Raw genomic sequence first — 19,796 nt, forward strand, 5'->3', positions numbered from 1 at the left:
GAAGGAGGTTTTGGCTTCTGAAAGCTAATTGAAAAATATATTAATACAATAAAATGGTTTTATCTCATTTCCCATTTTTGTCTTATTTGTTAATTTGTAAAGTAATGATTATTATTTCTCAGTTTTTTTTCAAATTTACATCTATATTTTGCACAGTATTAGGGAACATGCATCACTGTTTCTGTTGTGTTGCATTGTATGCAAATTCTGGCTTCTTTGTGGTTCAGTTTAACTTTTGTCCACATATTTCTATTTTTAGTTTGATTACTTATTTCTGTGTTCATGAAAGACATGGTGTTCTGTTAGCACTGACTGGGCAGGATTGATCTGTACTAATCTGGCTTGATGTTCCTAGTTCTCACTGCAGTGTGTAAGATGCTGCCTTTTCCTAGTACACACTTGTTGTGCAACTTGTGGATTATTAGTAAAAAAAAAAAAAAAAAAAAAAGTCATGTTTTTTATACAGAGGAGGGGATGTTAAAAAATGATCAGCCCCAGATGTCACATATGCTAGATACATAGCCACAAATGACTCAGATGTCATGAAAACAAATTGTATACCGATCAGCCGAAGATAAGTGGAAAAGTTTTTCTTCTATCTTTTGGTTTACATTAGCAAAGCACAGCATAAAGCTCTTATTTCACTGAAGGTTTTTTGCCAATAAGGTGACCGTTCAACCACCTTTAGTAAACCACTTCGGTGGAGGTGGGAAGGTCCTTGTCTGAGGCTTTTTCCTTCATTTTCAGTTATTTAATAGCCTATGCTGCCCTTATATTATACTCCAGGACATTACAGCATCAATCAACATATGCTAGATACACCACTAATTACAGTATAGTATAAGATACACAGAGAGAAGCAACAGCGGTTTAGCAGCAGCTAAACAGAAATCTGGTTTACAGAGAATACAGCAGTGTTCTTGCTTCTTTCTATACTTTTCTGCTGGAGCAACTTTGACAAGGTCAGTAACTGCAGCACAGCAGATGTAATTTAAGACCAATATTGTTCTATTGTCCATTCAAGAGAAGTTTCATCAGCCGGAAGCCTGAAGTCATAATGCCATTGTACAGAACCATGGTGAGACCTCATCTGGAATACTGTGTGCAATTCTGGAGGCCACATTACCGTAAAGATGTGCTCAGAATCGAATCGGTTTAGCGGATGGCCACCAGGATGGTCTCGGGGCTCAAGGGTTTCTCGTATGAAGAAAGACTGAACAAATTGCAGCTCTACACTCTCGAAGAACGTAGGGAGAGGGGCGACATGATTGAGACTTTTAAGTACATCACGGGACGTGTCGAGGTGGAAGATGATATTTTCTTTCTCAAAGGACCCTCGGCCACAAGAGGGCTTCCGCTCAAACTCAGGGGAGGTAAATTTCATGGAGACGCCAGGAAGTACTTCTTCACGGAAAGAGTGATTGATCATTGGAACAAGCTTCCAGTGCAGGTGATCGAGGCCAGCAGCATCCCAGACTTTAAGAATAAATGGGATACCTATGTGAGATCCCTACGAGGATCAAGTCAAGGAATAGGGTCACTAAGGTATAGACTTAAAGGGGTGGGTCAGTTGAGTGAACAGACTTGATAGGCTATAGCCCTTTTCTGACGTCATCTTTCTATGTTTCTATATTCATTTTGGCTTTTTGGAAATCGATTTGGGGCCAAATAAATTGTTTGTTGGAAAATCCTGTGGCTCTATCCTATGATACTATATTATTTGGAATGTCAATGAAGAAGAAAAGTCAAATTTCTGCAAAGAATAATAAGCTATTACTTATTATGACAGGAGTTGCCATTCAGCAGATTACATTTAATTGGAAAAATTGGAATAGATTAAATTATAGTTTTTGGTGGAATTCATTATGTCATATGTACAAGATGGAAAGAATGTTAGCGTTGCAGAAAGGAAATTTTAATAACTTTCAGGAGGTTTGGAGGCCATTAATAGAATATTGTAATGAGTAATTATTGGATTATCATTTTTCCCTAATAGGTATAATTGCAAAGTATGGGGAGGGGGATTTCTGATTTGATATTAAATGATTAGATTAATAGGACAGAATATATATTATATGATATATGTACTACAAATGAATTAGTAGGGTTGGGAGGGAGGTTTTAAATATTATTATTTAAGTTAAATTGATGGAGAATCAAATAATATTGTATAAGTTTAAATGTTATTTTATGATACACTTGTAAGATGTAAAATGAATAAAGAATTAAAAAAAAAAAAAAGACCAATATAATTTCCTTGTATCTCCTGCAAACAAAACCTCTTTTAATCTATGTAGCTGAGTTGCTAAGCAGTTAAATGTTTATGTACAGGGATTAAAGATAAAGAGCCTCAGAGATAAACATTTGGCCCTGGGGATATCCAGCAACAGTAACACTGTGAATTTCCACCACTTGACAACTGCAGTGATAACTCCTTTATGAGGTACTTATAGGAACTGAAGCAATGAGACCATATCAAGTAGTTGTACCTAGGTGTTGTGTAAGCGCCTCAGTATTTAAAAACCTCCACCACAAGCTTATTTTACAGGTCTATTCTATAGTATCCTGACAACCGCAGTTCTGTTGTGCTAATTGTGAATGGGTTATTCAAGTTATGTTTGCTCAAACTAATTAGTTTACTCCAAGCACAAACAGCTTATCTAATTAACAGGGAAGAGTAGAGTTTGACTACTGGAATCTAGGAGCTGGGGGTATGCTAAGAAATAAGCAAGTACTGAAATCAAACTCTGGAGACTGGTGACAAACAGGAGGGTAAGGGTATGAGCTAATGCAGAAAACATCACACTGTCTGCTCTTCTTTTTTCTACTGAAAGAATCTGAGGCAGCAGGTACTGGAAAATATTGTATTCTCCTAGAGTTCTTTCCCTCCTCCCCCCCCCCTTGCTGGTGGGACCCAGTCACAGCATCAAACAGAGTGCTAAACAGTAGTGCTGCCCGATTCACTTCGGTGAATCGGTCTGAATCGAATCACTTTCTAAAAAAAATCAGACTCACTGATTTAGTGAGTCCTGTGTCTCCTGACATGTCGGGGTCTCCTAAAGCAGCAGCAGCGGTGGCAGAGTCCAGCGGGCAGAGACAGGTGGTGATTAGGCTGCTCCAGGTCTGCCCCGCTGGGGCCTTTCCTCTGTCTCGTCACTGATGATGAGGCAGAGGGAAGCCCTGGCAGGCAGGCCACGAGCAGCCTATTCACTGCCTGTCTCTGCCCTCCGGACTCCGCCACTGCTGTTTTAAAAGGCTTAAATGTTGAGCTCTCACAGTGGGGGATAGGGGGTGTCGATTGGGAAGTGCTGCACAGGGGGATAGGAGGGATGGAAGGCTGCTGCACAGGGGGATGGGAGGGTGGGATGGAAAGCTGTTGCACAGGGAAACAGGAGATAAGGATGGACAGCTGCTGTACAGGGGGATAAGAGGGAGGGAAAGCTGCTGCATATAGGAGGAAAGAGGAAAAAGGAAGAATTGTTGGACATTGGGTGGAGGAGATGAAGGGAGAGATGCAACAAAGAGGTAGAAAAAGGTGATAGGGAAAAATCCTGCATATGGTGGAGGGGAGGGAGACATGCATGGAAAAGAGAGATGGAGGGCAGGAAGAGATGGTGCATGGGGAGAAAGAAAGGAATGTTACACATGACAATGGAGGGGAAGAAGGGAGAGATGCTGCATGGAGGGGAATAGAGAGGTCTGACACAGGGCACAAGGCAGGGAGAGAGACAGTGGGAAAGAAACAGAAATGTTAGATATAGCAGTAGAAGGGAAGGTTCAGAGATGGAAGATGAATGGTGAGCATGAAGAAAGAAGAAAACGTCAAATGGGCAGGAGACCCTGGTAAGCAGGAAGACAAACAGACACCAGAGCCTGGGACCACTATGATTTGAATAATAAAATGACCAGACAACAAAAGGTAGAAAAAAATAATTTTATTTTCTGTTTTGTGATTACAATAAGTCAGATTTGAAATGTATATCCTGCTAGAGCTGGTGTAGGACAGCGAGCTTGAGCTAGGACCTAACAGAGAGAGGAAAAGTCTTTTTTGTTTTGTTTATGCCATAACACCGGCGTGGAGTTGGAGAGGGCAAAGAGACTACAAAAACAAACCTGCCAGGCCATTCGAAAAAATGCCTGATTGAGCAAGAAAAGTGAATCAAATCAAATTAATCAATTCAATAAGCCAAATCGAATCGAAAATTTTTTCCCTGAATCGGGCAGCACTACTAATAGGACTAATACACAACCTCAGTACTTAGTTATAAAATGAATGCACCACTTTGGCTTCATCATTTGACTCACCTGTCTCACAAGAGCTAGTTGCAAGGAGACATATAGAATGATTTGGTTGTCTTCCGGAGACATGTGAAGTGCTCTGTTAACAAAAAATAAAATGAACAACGGGCGTACTGATAGACATAATTCAAAACTAGTACACTGCGCAAAAAATACAAATTCTGCACTGAAGACTTGCTTTAACACCTATCCTGTACAGTTAGAATTTTTGCAAGGACTTTTTTTGAAATTTATCAGCCTGGGTAGGCAAATCCGGTCCTCGAGAGCCGGAGCCAGGTCGGGTTTTCAGGATAGCCACAATGAATATGTATGAGATGGATTTGCATGCACTGCCTCCTTGAGATGCAAATCTATCTCATGCATATTTATTGTGGCTATCCTGAAAACCTGACCTGGCTCCGGCTCTCGAGGACCGGAATTACCTACCCCTGGCCTAGAAGGTGTCTGCGATCAGAAAATAGTATGAAACCGAGCTTAGAGGGTAAGATGATAATCTCTCATGTTAGGATTGGTGCAGCGATGCTGTCTGTGGCAGGTGCTAAACTTTGGAATGCTTTGCCTGGAATTTTGCGATACTATGCTGGGAGGATGAATTTTAAGAAAATGCTGAAAATTCAATTGTTTGTTAGCGCTTTCCTGTATTAGGGGTTTTTTCCCCTCCCCCCTTTTTTCCTTTTCCTTTTTTACGAGTGATGTTCTACAATTGTGTTCATTTGTGGTGCTCAACCTGTTATGATTGTAATCTTTGTGAACCGTATAGTTAATATACGGTATATAATTTTTAAAGTAAATAAACCTATGAAAGCAATACGCAAAAGCAGCTATTCATTACAACTCTAAGCGAGCATTTTATCTTCACTGCCTCCTAGTGCACCTTGTGAACTGGTAGGTAGAGAAAATGGCATTCAAGATAGCAAACAAGAGACTTTCAAACTCTGGATCAGCACGCAGTATTTCAATATTGCTGTCCCCATCTGGGCCACTGGAGCCTCGATGCTTCACCTATTTATAAAACATTCAGTCACTCTGAGGAATATGAGTTAGTGTTGAATAAGTTGCTACTGGACTTGGCAATCTTTACAGGAATTATTTAGGGATTTCAAACCTAAGGCTCAACAGCTTGCAAAACCACTCGAAAAACTGTCACTATTTTTTGTTAGCTACTCTAAAACTCTAAAACCAGAAACTAGTCTGCAGGGGAATCTACTGATTTCATCTGACAATTCGCAGGGCCGGCCCAACCATTATGCAAGACGAGACGGCAGCTTCAAGAGGGGTAGCAAAGAACAGCCATATTCAGTGCAAAAGCAATGGATTCTGACAGTCAAATAAACGCAAATAACTATCAAGATATACTTTAACCTGCATGAAGGGTGGATGGTTTTCAAATAGCCCATTTACTTGGATAAATGGCTTTTAGAATCTGCTTTCATTATGTATATATGTAATATATACATACACACACACACAACAAAGTTTAATAAAGTATTTAAAAACTTGGAGCATCCTGATATTCAGCCTGTGGTGGTCAGCATTTTGCTGAGTGCCAACAGCTTTATTTCCAAATATTCAATGCCGGGTCATATCTGGACACCAGCACTAATTACAGAGAAGTACTTAGAGGAGACCTACAGGGATGCCGTAGAAACATCCCACCTCCAGTTTGGTAGCCCTTGTGCTGCCCTGGAAGTCTCATAGAAGGAGAGTCTCTCTCTGATGAAGTAGAAAATAATCCTGTAGCTAGGATCTGCACACTAGGGGATGCAATATCCTCTCGCACCAACGATGTGTCTCCAGGGACTTCTGTCCAGGAGGGAAGGGTTAGGACAGCTGTTGTAGTTGGTGATTCGATCATTAGACATGTAGATAGCTGGGTGGCTGGTGGGCGTGACGATCACACAGTCACTTGCCTGCCTGGTGCGAAGGTGGCAGACTGCACACGTCACTTAGATAGGATTTTAGATAGTGCTGGGAAGAAGCCAGCTGTCTTGGTACAAGTAGGTACCAATGACATAGGAAAATGTGGGAAGGAGGTTCTGGAAGCCAAATTTAGGCTCTTAGGTAGAAAGCTGAAATCCAGATCCTCCAGGGTAGCATTTTCAGAAATGCTACCAGTTCCACGCACAAGATCCAAGAGGCAGGCAGAGCTCCAAATTCTCAATGTGAGGTTGAGACAATGGTGCAGAAATGAGGGATTTAGATTTGTTAGGAACTGGGCAACCTTCTGGGAAAGAAGTTCCAAAAGGACTGACTATACCTTAACCGGGATGCAACCAGGTTGCTGGCGCTAATGTTTAAAAAGAAGATAAAGCAGCTTTTAAACTGAGATGCGGAGGGGGGGGGAAGGAGCCAACAGTCGCCCAGGAGCAGATGGTTCGGTGTGAGGTATCCTTGAAGGATACTATTGAAACAGGATAGTTAGGGAGTCCCAGTAGAGAGGGTTCAGTAATGATGAAAGAAAGCCAGGAAGGTTTAAGAGGAAGGCAGAGTAAAAGACTCAAATTTTCCCTGTCTTCTCAGCAGCCTGTAGTTACAAGGAAAAACCACAATTTGAACTGTCTATATACAAATGCTAGAAGCCTAAAAAAAATAAAATAGGAGAGTTAGAGTATACAATACTCCCCCGAAATTCATGGAGGTTCCGTTCCAGGAGCACCTGCGAATTTCAAAAAACCGCGAATGTGGTTTAGTAGCGGAGTGAAAGCAGGAGAGGCAAGAGAGAGCAACTGGGGCGCCGGTGGGTGCTGAAAATCGGCTGTGGGATCATGCTTAGTATTTTCCGACTGCCTCTTCCTGATACTAAAGTCAGGCTACACCAATCAGGAGATGCTTTGACACGCTATCTGGATAAAAATTCTATGTGTGAAGGGAAGGAATATAAAGGTAGGGTTATACTTCTGTTCCCTGGGACAAAATGAGCAGATAGATGAAGAAATGTTTTCAGAGATTAGGAAAGCTGGAGAATTGGGCAAATGTATAATAATGGGTGATTTCAATTTCCCCAGCTCGGGATACCTCAGCTCAGAGAGTATGCTAGGAAGGTAAAATTTCTAGATGCAATAAATGATTGCTTCTTGGAGCTATTGGTCCAGGAACTAACAAGAGGGGAAGCTATTTTAAATTTGATCCTTTGTGGTATGCAAGGCATAGTGCAGGAGCTATCTGTGTTGCAAAATAAATCTACTGTAGAGGCATTTAATTTTCATAAGAATATAAGAACTGATGCTGCTGGGTCATACCAGTTGTCCATCGTCCCCAGCAGTCCGCTTACGCGGCAGCCCCTAGGTCAAAGACCAGTGCCCTAACTGAGACCAGCCTTACCTGCGTACGTTCTGGTTCAGCGGGAACTTGTCTAACTTTGTCTTGAATCCCTGAAGGGTGTTTTCCCCTATAATAGCCTCCGGAAGAGCATTCCAGGTTTCTACCACTCTCTGGGTGAAGAAAAACTTCCTTACGTTTGTACAGAATCTATCCCCCTTTAACTTTAGAGAGTGCCCTCTCGTTCTCTCCACCTTGGAGAGGGTGAACAATCTGTCTTTATCTTCTAAGTCTATTCCCTTCATTATCTTGAACGTTTCGATCATGTCCCCTCTTTTTAAGGGAGAAGAGGCCCAGTTTCTCTAACCTCTCACTGTACGGCAACTCCTCCAGCCCCTTAACCATTTTGGTCGCTCTTCTCTGGACCCTTTCGAGTAGCACTGTGTCCTTATTCATGTACGGCGACCAGTGCTGGACGCAGTACTCCAGGTGAGGGCATACCTTGGCCTAGTACAGCGGCATGATAACCCTCTCTGATCTGTTCGTGATCCCCTTCTTAATCATTCCTAGCATTCTGTTCACCCTTTTCACCGCCGCGGCATATTGCGCAGACTGCTTCATCGACTTTTCGACCAGTACTCCCAAGTCTCTTTCCTGGGGTGACTATGATAAAATGAAGAAAATGATTAAAAAGAACTAAAAGGATCAGTTGCAAAGGTTAGGACTGTAAACCAAGCATGGATGTTATTTAAAAATACCATCGTGGAAGCCCAGACCAGATGTATTCCACGTATCAGCAAAGGTGGAAAGAAGAGGAAATGAGAGCCTGCATGGCTAAAAGGTGAAGTGAAAGAGGCTATTATAGCCAAAAAAAACATCCTTTAAAGAATGGGAAAAGGATCTGAATGAAGAAAATAAGAAGAGACAAGCACTAGCAAGTTAGATGGTAGACATCACAGGATACTAAAAGAACTCAAACATGAAATTGCTGTCCTGCTGTTAGTGATCTGTAACCTGTCACTAAAATCGTCTGTAGTACCTGAAGATTGGAGGATGGCCAATGTTACACTGATTTTTAAAAAAGGTTCCAGGGGATACCCAGGAAATTATAGACCGGTAAGCCTGACTTCAGTGCTGGGCAAAAAGGTGGAAAGAATTATAAATTTACAAAAGCCAGAATGGAATTGTCCAAATCAGAATGATGTGCACTAAAAAGTGTCCTCCAATTCATCTGATAATATGAAGATCTTTATTTCTCCAATGACACAATGATACATTCAACGACTCAATGACTCAACATGTACATGTTTCGGCCAACAGGCCTGCCTCAGGAGTCTTAAAAGTCACAAATGATGATATTCAAAATGTACTGCCACCCAGATAGATTTTACTAAAATTCAATCAAAAAGGAATGTCATATCTCCAAAAGTACAAATGCTGCCAAAGAATTATAAAAAAATAAAATTGTGTAACACGTAGACAAACATGATTTAATGAGTTAGCATGGGTTCAGCTGAGGGAGATCTTGCCTCTTCAATTTGGTTGACTTCTTTGTAGGTGTGAATAAACATGTGGATAAAGGTGAGCCGGTTGATGCAGTCTATTTAGATTTTCAGAAAGCTTTTGACAAAGTTCCTCATGAGAGGCTCCTGAGAAAATTAAAGTCATGGAATAGGTGGCAAAGTTCAGTTGTAGATTAGGAATTGGTTACCGGATAGAAAACAGAGGGTAGGGTTAACTGGTCATTTTTCTCAATGGATGACAGTAAACAGTAGAGTGTCGTAGGAATCTGTACCGAGACCGGTGCTATTTAATTTATTTATAAATGATCTGGAAACTGGAACGACGAGTAAGGTGATTAAATTTGCAAATGGCATTAAACTGTTCTAAGTTGTTAAAACACATGCAGATTGTGAAAAATTTCAGGCAGACCTTAGGAAATTGGAAGACTGGGTATCCAGGTGGAAGAAGAAATTTAATGTGGACAAATGCCGGATGCCGCTGTTGTTTCTGTGCACAAAGCCAGAGAGAAGGCTTCCGGCTCAGGCACAGATAGATTTTGAGAAGAAAACAGAAATATGGAAGAAAGTTGAATGTTAAAAGTTAATGCTAAAGATGCATGTATGGCAGAAAGTGAAGGAGAGAAAAACAGCAAATGGATGTGGCCCTGGATACACAGTTAAGAGCACAGACAGAAGAAGTGCAGCAGGAGACTGGGAAAAGGTGGTTTGTAAAACAAAATCACCAGCAACAAAGGTAGGAGAAATGATTTTATTTTCAATTTAGTGATTGAATTGTGTCAATTTTGAGAATTTGCATCTGCTGTCTATATTTCACACTGTTCAGGAAAAATGCATTTGTTTCTATTTCTCTGGGGTTGTACTGCATGCAGAGTCTTGAATCTTAAGGTTTCATTTGTATATACAGTGGTGCCTCGCATAACGGACGCCTCGCACAGCGAACGCTGCGCATAACGAACTTTTTGTCTTGCTCCCTATAACGAACTTCGTTTCACACAACGAAGTCGCCCAAGGGGCCCGGGGGGGGGGGGGGGCGGAACTACTCTCGCCGAAGCCGGGAACAGCAGCACCCTCCTGTCTGAATGCAGTGTTCCATCATCTCCCTCCACCTCACCTTAGATGCCGAGTTTTCCGGCTTTCTTTTTCGGCCAGCCACACACTTTCAAAGAGCAGCACATGCGCGCATGCTCTGTTGTTCAATCTTCTCCTCTGACGCAACCGGAAACCGGAAGTTGCAGGAGAGGAGAACATTGATCAACTCCAGCAGCTGCGCGTGCACAGCTTTTTGAAAGCGTGCGGCTGGGTGAAAAAGAAAGCTGGCAAACTCTGCATATAAGGTGAGGTGGAGGGAGGGAAATGTAGGGCTGCAGAACGAATTATTTTGTTTTACATGTATTCTTATGGGAAAACAGGGCTGCAGAACGAATTATTTTGTTTTACATGTATTCTTATGGGAAAACGCGTTTCACACAACGAACTTTTCGCATAACAAACTTGCTCCTGGAACGAATTAAGTTCGTTGTGTGAGGCACCACTGTATTAGTTTGTGGTCCCTTATTTGCATAGGGGTTATCTGTGTTCTGGTAGGAATGAATGTTGAGAAGCATACAGTGTGCTTTGTGTAGTTTAATTTTGTGGTTAACCATTATGTGTTGTTAATAAGATTATATTCTGTGTGTATATATGAAAAATGAATGGAAAAAATGGTATTACAATTAGTACTACTATGGGGGAGGGGTCTGGGCAGAGATTGGGCGGGGCCTGGCCTGCAACTTAGTCTATGTTTTAGATTTTGGCCCCTTGAAGTAATTGAGTTTGACACCCCTACCATAGGTGGTTTTGTTGTGGTGGGCCTATCTGGACTGGTGAGGGGTAGCTGGTTTTGTGTGGATTGAATCTTTGTTTTAAAATAGTTAGCTAGTTCTGAGGCTATTGTAATAGAGCAGTGTCTCTCAAACTTTCTCGAGCCGGGGCACACTAACGGTAGTGGCCATGGCTTGAGGCACCCAGAAGTGCGCAGACGTCGCTGTGATGACATCACACATATGCGTGATATCATCACGTCGACATCCGCGCACGTGCAGAGGCCCTCCAGATGGGTCCTGAGATGCCAGTAGGGGGTGCCAGCAGGGAAGAGGGCCGGAGAGAAGGAGAGGCACTGGCGCCAGCTGATTGCCTATAGCAGTGTTCCTCAACTACTTCAAGCTAAGTACCCCCTAAGCCTAACAAATATCAACTGAGTACCCCAACCCCAGACCTTCCTAGGCCCACCCAAGCTCTGCCCCAGATCTAATCCCCTTTACTAATTGTAACGCAGTTTTTTCCATTCCTTTTTCATATACACAGCAGATATAAATTCTTAAAACTGACACATTTCAATCACTATATTGAAAATAAAATCATTTAACCTACCGGTGATCCTCTGCAGGCTGCTGTAATTAGCTTTAAAGGTGAGACCAGGAGGCCAGTGGGGAAGCCGGAGGACGCTAGAGAGAAGGGGGAAACATGCAGGCCTTCAGCGAATGGGGCAGCGCTGGCGCTGTACCGCGTAGGGAAGTCCGCCTCTCTTCCTCCTCAGTGTGCCGCGCACATTTTGAGATACACTGTAATAGAGGGATTGTTGCCATTTGTGATCTTGTTCATGTTGGTAAGGTTATCTGATATTGAGAACAGTTTGTTGATTTTAAGATTATCTTCTGTGCTGATCTGTTTAGAGTAGTACTCTTTCTTCCTTTGCATCGGTAGTGATTTATATTCATCTTTAAATACTGAGAAAGGTTTGTGCTAAATTTGAAAAAAAAAAAAAATGGCTTTGCAAACTATTCTCCTTTAAGGCTAGATTTAGCCACATTATTGCACATTAATACTGTTAATGAGCTTTATTAGTAAATAGGCCACATTGCAAACAATGGAACTTATGGTCAGTGAGACATATTAATGCACGCTAGTGTAAGCTTTTGTAAATCTAGCCCAAACTTTTTTTCTGTTATAGTATTCTGCAGCTGGGGTTCTAGAAAAATTCTTTTGAGGATGAAGTGATCGTGCAAACTCAATTTCTTCTAGAAGGAACTTTCAGATCGCCAGAAGCGAAAAGCTGAAAGCAGAATGTGAATTTGTATTGTCTTCAGTATCCCAACTGTAGAATATTTTATTTCTCAGATTGATATAAAGAACCAAAATATTTAGGAGGTGGAACCCTGCAAGGCTTCCACTGCTCAGCAGCTGCAAACCAGTTTTTTCAGTCAACCTAAGCATTTAGCAGAAACTGTCTTACCTCTCTAAAGTCTGAAGAGCTTTTTTGTTCAGTTCATCTTGTGTACTTTTTAGGGTAGCTGCAACACAAAAAAGTATTTTACAATAGTATCTATTACAGCATTGTAGTCACAGGTGGGCCTAGATGGGCTTTGGGCTCAGGATCATCCAGCAGCAAAGTACCTTTGTTGGGGGGAGTAAACTGGGTCCCTCAGCTACTGGGGGCTACTGTAGTCTGCCTTAACATGCGTCTGTTTATAGGAGTCATTAACAGCAATTTGCTCATGCTGCTTATGGGTGACCCCGGAGCCTTTTCTCTGCCGCTTTCCACCCATGTGGAAACAGGAAGTTGTGTCAGAGGAGGCAGGACATGGCCAAGGGAAGGCTCCTTGTTGGACGGAGGCCACACAAGTGAATTGCTGCTGCTGCTGCTTTCGGCAACTCTTATATGTGAAAACACATGTTCAGATAAACCAGAAGGGGGTAGGGGAGAGAGAGAGAGCAAATGTTATGCTCATCCACTGTAGGCTCGGGCCTACCCCAAACTGGCTGAATGATCTATTAGACAAAAACACAAAACAAGGGATTCAAGACAAGGTTGGACAAGTTCCTGCTGAACCAGAACAAATGCAGGTAGAGATGGTCTCGGTTAAGGCACTGATCTTTCACCTGGGGGCCGCTGCGTGAGCGGACTGCTGGGGGCGATGGAACACTGGTCTGACCCAGCAGCGGCAATTCTTATGTTCTTATGCTCGCTGTAATACATTCTGACTTGGTACTCCCTTAGTTCCTATCTCTTAATTCCCAAGAACCAACTAATTTTAGGAAAACTCAGAAATATAAACTTGCCTTTTCTACTGTTAAGGGAATTAAAACTATAGGCAACTTTTGCCGATCTTTTGTCTGCAAAAATTTGGAATGCACTCCCTCCAGAAGTTAGACTTCTTTCTCACTTATCAATCTTTCGGAAAATGTTGAAAACCCATCTATTTTAGAAATTTCTGACTGATTCTTCTATTTCAAATGAATGATTATAGAGGATGATGATTTATCTAATACCTTTGCATGCTCTGTGATTATTCTGTTAACCGAGTCGAGCCCTATTGGAGGGATGAATCAGTATACAAAACCAAGTACAGTAAATCCTTGGATTGCAAGTAACTTGATCTGCAAGTGTTTTGAAAGACAAGCAAAACATTTTATTAAAATTTAACTTGCTATACAGCAATGTCTTGCAATACAAGTACTTACAGTATACACACATCACAACTGAGCTGATGGTTCTTCTCTCTCCAACGCTGTGGGAGTTTAGTGACTATTCTAAATGAGCGAAGTCTTGCAATACAAGTATGTATAGTATTTTGTATTAAAGTTTTTAGGCTGTGAAACACATCGTCTCAGTTTCCATTATTTCCTATGGGGAAATTTGCTTTGATAGACGAGTGTTTGGGATTACAAGCATGCTTCTGGAACAAATTATGCTCGCAAACCAAGGTTTTACTGTATTGGATTGGATATTTGTGAGCAGAATTTTTATCTGAATAACAAGGCAGTCCAATAAACTGGCTGCCAATTTAGTACTATGTGAACCCAGATGCCTGCTTAAATTAAAGGTAGTGTATCTGCAGAAAAGAAGAAATTACTGCTGTTCTTATATAACATATTATTGTGTGGAAAGAGAGGCTTTACTGTAGCAAAAAAAAAAAAAAAAAAACAACAGCTGCGAAACTCAGACAGGTTTTATTTCCCTATTCAACAGTGCTGTACGACCTTGAGAAAACATTATTATATGCGATGATTAAAGAAGCCTTGGCAGTAAGTTGAATTCTAGAGTCAATTTCCATTATGGCTGAAGGCTGAACATATAACAGATGACCTCTTTCTAGCTGTACAAGATAATTTTTTTTTCTCTGCCTCAGATATGAAGGTCTTATATCTTAGTTTCATCATATACAGACTCTCTCTCCTGCTCACAAGCACTTACTGCAATAAATCATAAGGGGAGAAAGTGATGTGAGGAAATTTCATCCAGTAAGTAATCTCCTAAAGAAACACAGGCAGTTTTCATCAAGATGTACTTAAGCCGGATGGTCCACAGGTCGGTGTTGTGTGCACAAGATTTGGTTTCCTGCATGATAAAGTTCCTTCTGGAAATATTACAGTGGCAAGACTTAAAGCTCAGGGGCTTCTATATCAGTACCAGTGGCTTTGAATAACCTGATATTTCTATCTCAAAGGACCCCCCACAAAACTGACTGAAATCTACCTAATTCTGTGGCAAGATGAAAATATACTTGTGTGCTTCCTTCTAAGACAAAAGTATATGTTCCCTAAAATTAGCTGGAATTATTTTTCACATTAATAATACCTAAGAACTAACATTTATTTACATTTAATTATATGCCTCATCAATGCTTTCAAGGCAAGTTTTATAAGCATCAAAGCAACACATATAAAATATAATCAAAACATGCAATTCAACTAATCCAGCTCTAATAAAAAAACACTCACCCAACTTTTAACGGTATCCAAAAACCAAGGCCTTGATTTAAAAAAAAACAAAAACCAACAACCCTAAAACTCATAGATTATCAAGAAGATTATCAAGATAAGTACCTAATCTTCTTTTATAGTGCAATAGGAACATCAGTCTTAACCAACAGGATGTACCAAAGCAGTCCCTGGATGTTAGAGTGGGACAAATGAGCCTGCTGCCAGTACAGTGGACCAAACTCAGAATACTTCCTGGTTGCGATATCTACCCTATAAAATTTAGTAAAATTGTGAAGGCTGGTCCACATGGCCGCCCTACAAATTTCTTTGGGGAAGACCGCTCTAGCTTCAGCCCAGGATGATGTAACACCCCTGGTGAAGTGCACTTTCAAAGATACAGGGGATTGTTTTCCGCTCCCCTTAAAAGTTGAAGAAATTGCCATTTGAATCCATCTCACCAATTTGGGTCCAGCTGAGGGAGATCTTGCCTCACCAATTTGCTGGACTTCTTTGAAGGTGCTAATAAACATGTAGATAAAGGTGAGCTGGTTGATGTGGTGTATTTAGCTTTTCAGAAAACTTTTGACAAAGTTTCTCATGAGAAGCTCCTGAGAAAATTAAAGAGTCATGGGATAGGAGGCAAACTTCAGTTGCAGATTAGGAATTGGTTATAGAAAACAGAGGGAAGGGTTAAATGGCCATTCTTTTCAGTGGAGGAGGGTAAACAGTGGAATCTGTACTGGGACCGGTGCTATTTAACTTATTTATAAATGATCTTGAAACTGGGATGACAAGTGAAATGATTAACCTTCCCTTTTACAAAAACGCTTAAGATGTTTGTAGTGCCGGCCGGCGCGCTGAATGCTCTACGCTGCTCCGACAGTTAAAGAGTTCATGTCTGTAATAGGGAAGAGTACGGTATTGGGGTTTAAGAAAGGATTGGACAATTTCCTGCTGGAAAGGGAGACAGAAGGGTATAAATAGAGAATCACTGCACAGGTCCTGGACCTGTTGGGCCGCCGTGTGAGCAGGCTGCTGGGCACGATGGACCTCAGGTCTGACCCAGCAGAGGCATTGCTTATGTTCTTATAATATACAGTTTACCAGTTAAAGTTGTCTTAGTTACAGTGCAAGATTTTTCAATATAAATTTTTATCCTAATGCAACACCAATACCAAGGATCTTATATCAATATACATTTTTTTGTCATCTACTTGGGTCTTGGGTGGGGGGAGTTAGATGAACAGATATGTTTTTATTGCTTTCCTAAAGTTGAGGAGTCCTTCAAAGGATCTAAACTGTGGTGTCTAGTATCTCAGTGATTTCGTCATGGGAGACAGTTTCGAAGTGAGTTAGGTTAACAGCTGTAGTTTTAATTATCTTGTCTGAGTCGCAGGGGGTGGAGTCGAGGTAAGTCCATATTTTGTGTACTTTGTCTGTGAAGTAGTCTGAGAGTGTTTCGCTGTCAAGTTCGGTGTTAAAGCATCAGTTGTCTCGTTGCAACGTTGTATCTTTTTTGTTAGTTTTCAAAAGAATGTTTGATCTATTGGGGGTCTTTAATAGTTGTTGGGAGTAGTATATCTTTTTAGCCACTAGGGTGGTTTTTTTCTATTCTTCATGCAGTTCCTTCCATTTGGACCTGTCACTGCTTAGCATGGTTTTGTACCATTTTCTTTCCACAGTTCTCTTTTCTTAGTTCCTAAGTCATCGGTAAACCAGGGGGAGGAGTATTTGTGGGGATAGTATTTGATCTCTTTTTGACCGGCACTAGCCCTTCAGATAGGGTTTTTACCCCAGTGTACCAGTCTATGGTAGCCTCATCAACAGATTCAGAATTGGATTTTAATGTTTCCACTATATAGGAAAGACCTGTGAAGAGATCATCTAAGTTGATTGCGTCATTGTTGAATATTTTCTTGTGTTGGGTTTGCTTCCTGGTTGATTGTTGAGTAGTTGTGTTAATGTGGTTGAATGTAATCAAATGGTAATCAGACTGGTAATGCAGCCAAGAGTTCCAGTGGTAAGCAGAGTATCTTTTTGCATAAAGATTAGGTCTAGGATGTGGCCTAATTATGCACGAAAATATTGAGGAATGCCCCCGATCTGTCCAGGACCCTCCCATTTTCACATCTCCTTTATGGTGCCACACATAAATTTTACAAATTCAATAGAACTAAACAACTCCAAATAATATATCAATCTAAGAAAATAAACTTCTTCAAGGATCTCAGCAATGACACCCAATAGCGTTTCAAACTTTTATTATCGCTAGGGATTTATACACCAAGAGGGGCATTTTCAAAAAAACAACTTAAGTCCAATTTGGACATTTGTATCTGAACATCCAAAGCTGGAATTATAAAAATGCAACTTTTGAATGGCAAACTGCTGGATGTCCAAATACAGGGTTTTTGTTTTTGTTTTTTTAATAATTCTTTATTCATTTTCATATTTTACATGAAGTGTACAAAATATTGAGTTACAACTAATGAATACACAATATCACTTTTATATCTATTACATAATATTCTGAACAAATTTTTTATCCCCTCTCCCACCCCCACCCTTCAAGTACTTTCCAATCACCTTATACATATTGTATACCATATTATAACATGTTATGTAAAATTATTTTCACTACCCCCCCTCCATGTGTGCCATAAAGAAGACAAGAAAAAGAAGAAAAGAAGAAGATAAATCCTATTATTCATTCAGTACAATACTTTGTCAATGGCCCCCATATTTTTATAAATTTAGGATATGTCCCTCTTTGTATTGCTATTACTCTTTCCATTTTGAATATATGACAAATTGTATTCCACCAAAATGTATAATTAAGGTTTCTATGATTCTTCCAGTTATTGGTTATATGCTGAATGGCAACCCCTGTCATGACTAGTAAAAGCTTGTTATTTTCTGGTGAAATTTGACTTTTTTTTCTCATCATCATTCCAAATAACACTGTATCTGATATTGCTACATGATTTTCCATCAATTTATTAATTTGTGGCCAAATTGCATTCCAAAAACTTTTAATGTAGGGACAATGATATAGTAAATGATCCAACGTCCCAGGTTCCAGATTACAGTGCCAGCATTTATTGGACTTAGAACTATCTAATTTTTGCAAACGTGTAGGTGTCCAAAAAGCTATATGTAATAAAAAGAACCAAGTTTATCTCATAGATGCTGACACTGTACATCTCATTCTCCAAGACCAAATTAGTGGCCATTGAGATGCAGTAATTTGATGCTTAATCTCAATGCTCCAAATGTCTCTTAGACCATTTTTTGGTTTTTTATTCAAATATCCAGATATTAATTTATACCACAATGCGGCTTGATGCCCTAGGAAGTCTGCTTGGAAGCATAAGAACTCTAAACTATATTGATTATTCAATGTTTTCCATTCAGGGAACCCAACCTGAATGGCCTGCTTCAATTGCAACCATTTAAAACTTTGTTTTTTACTAAGACCAAATCTATGTTGCAATTGTGAAAATTCCAGCAGTTTACCTTCCGAAATAACATCATTCAGAGATCTAATGCCTGCAATAATCCATTCCTTCCAAAGGATTTGAGCTCCGCCAATTTTAATCTTGGAGTTTATTCATAAAGACTGATTAGTTGACTTGTTTATTGGGACAGGTGTTAATTTACTAATAAACCTCAACGTTTTCCAAGTATCCATTAATATCTTATTTTCTCTGTATCTTCTACGCATGTTGATACTTGGAAGATGAACTAAATTTAGGGGAAACATAAGGCGCCATTCCAAATATAACCAATCCGGTGCATTATCTATCATTTCTGGGAGGATCCAATACATACCCTGACGTAAAATATAGGCTTGATGGTAGCTATAAAAATTTGGAAAATTTACCCCTCCCTCCTTAATTGATTTTTGCAAAGATACCAAAGCTATTCTATGCATTTTACCAAGCCAAAGAAATTTCGTTAAAATGCTATTAAGCTTTTAATAAAAGGACCCCTGAAAATAAAAAGGTATCATACTCATTTGGTAGCAAACTACAGGCAAGATCATCATTTTAATAGTTTGAACTCTCCCCCACCAAGAAAGATGTAACGGATTCCATTGCTCACATAACTCTGTAATTCTTTTCAATACAAATTTTTCATTTTCTTTTACTGTATCTTCAATTGTATTTTTAACTTGAATGCCAAGATATTTAAATCCTTCTTCTTTCCATATGAACGGAAAAGCGTCAAATAATCCTTTTACACAATGAACATTTAAAGGTATAAGTTCAGACTTACTCCAATTAATTTTATAACCTGAAAATTTGCCAAACATATCAATTAATTCCAATAAACAAGATAAGGTAGACTCTGGATTCCTCAAATAAAGTAAAATATCATCCGCATAAGCCGAAATTTTATATTCCATATCAGAATATGGAATACCCTGTATCCCCCTTGCTTGCTGTATTGCTAACAATAAGAGTTCTAATACAACATCAAATAACAAAGGAGATAAAGGACAACCTTGTCTAACTCCCCTCTGCAATTGAAAACCATCAGATATCATATTATTAATATTTAATCTTGCAATCGGGAAGCTATACAATGTTTTTACCATTTGTATAAATCCAGAACCTATACCAAACCATTCTAAAGCCTGATACATAAAATTCCATTTTACCCTATCAAACGCTTTTTCTGCATCCAATGAAACTGTAAAAGCCGGTTCATCCATTTTTTTAAATAAATTTAACATATGAAACAATAATCTAGAGTTATTAGAGGAATGTCTTTTAGCAACGAAACCCGTCTGATGCGTGTCTATAATATGTGGGAGAGCTTTGGCTAATCTCAAAGCCAAAATTTTCGCCAAAAGTTTATTATCCACATTTATTAAAGATATAGGCCTGTAGTTCGAAACCAAAGTAGGATCTTTATTTGGCTTAGGCAAAACAATTACTACTGATTCAGCCATAGTACCTTTAATATCAC

At 40.0% G+C, this 19,796-nt stretch overlaps 1 protein-coding gene across 2 annotated transcripts in view; it reads right to left on the reverse strand.

Annotated features, from left to right (window-relative positions):
• The window catches only part of TTC7A (tetratricopeptide repeat domain 7A), a 351,234-nt gene that overhangs the window by 141,200 nt on the left and 190,238 nt on the right, over positions 1 to 19,796 (reverse strand). For both annotated transcript variants that reach the window (XM_033938375.1, XM_033938376.1), the window contains 2 exons: positions 12,352 to 12,409; positions 4,306 to 4,378 (listed from right to left, as the gene is read on the reverse strand). In XM_033938375.1, the coding sequence (XP_033794266.1) occupies positions 4,306 to 4,378; positions 12,352 to 12,409 (131 nt within the window). The remainder of the gene's footprint in view (positions 1 to 4,305; positions 4,379 to 12,351; positions 12,410 to 19,796) is intronic.

This window comes from Geotrypetes seraphini, chromosome 3 (genome assembly GCF_902459505.1).
Source record: "Geotrypetes seraphini chromosome 3, aGeoSer1.1, whole genome shotgun sequence".
In the NCBI taxonomy this organism is placed as follows: Eukaryota; Metazoa; Chordata; class Amphibia; order Gymnophiona; family Dermophiidae; genus Geotrypetes; species Geotrypetes seraphini.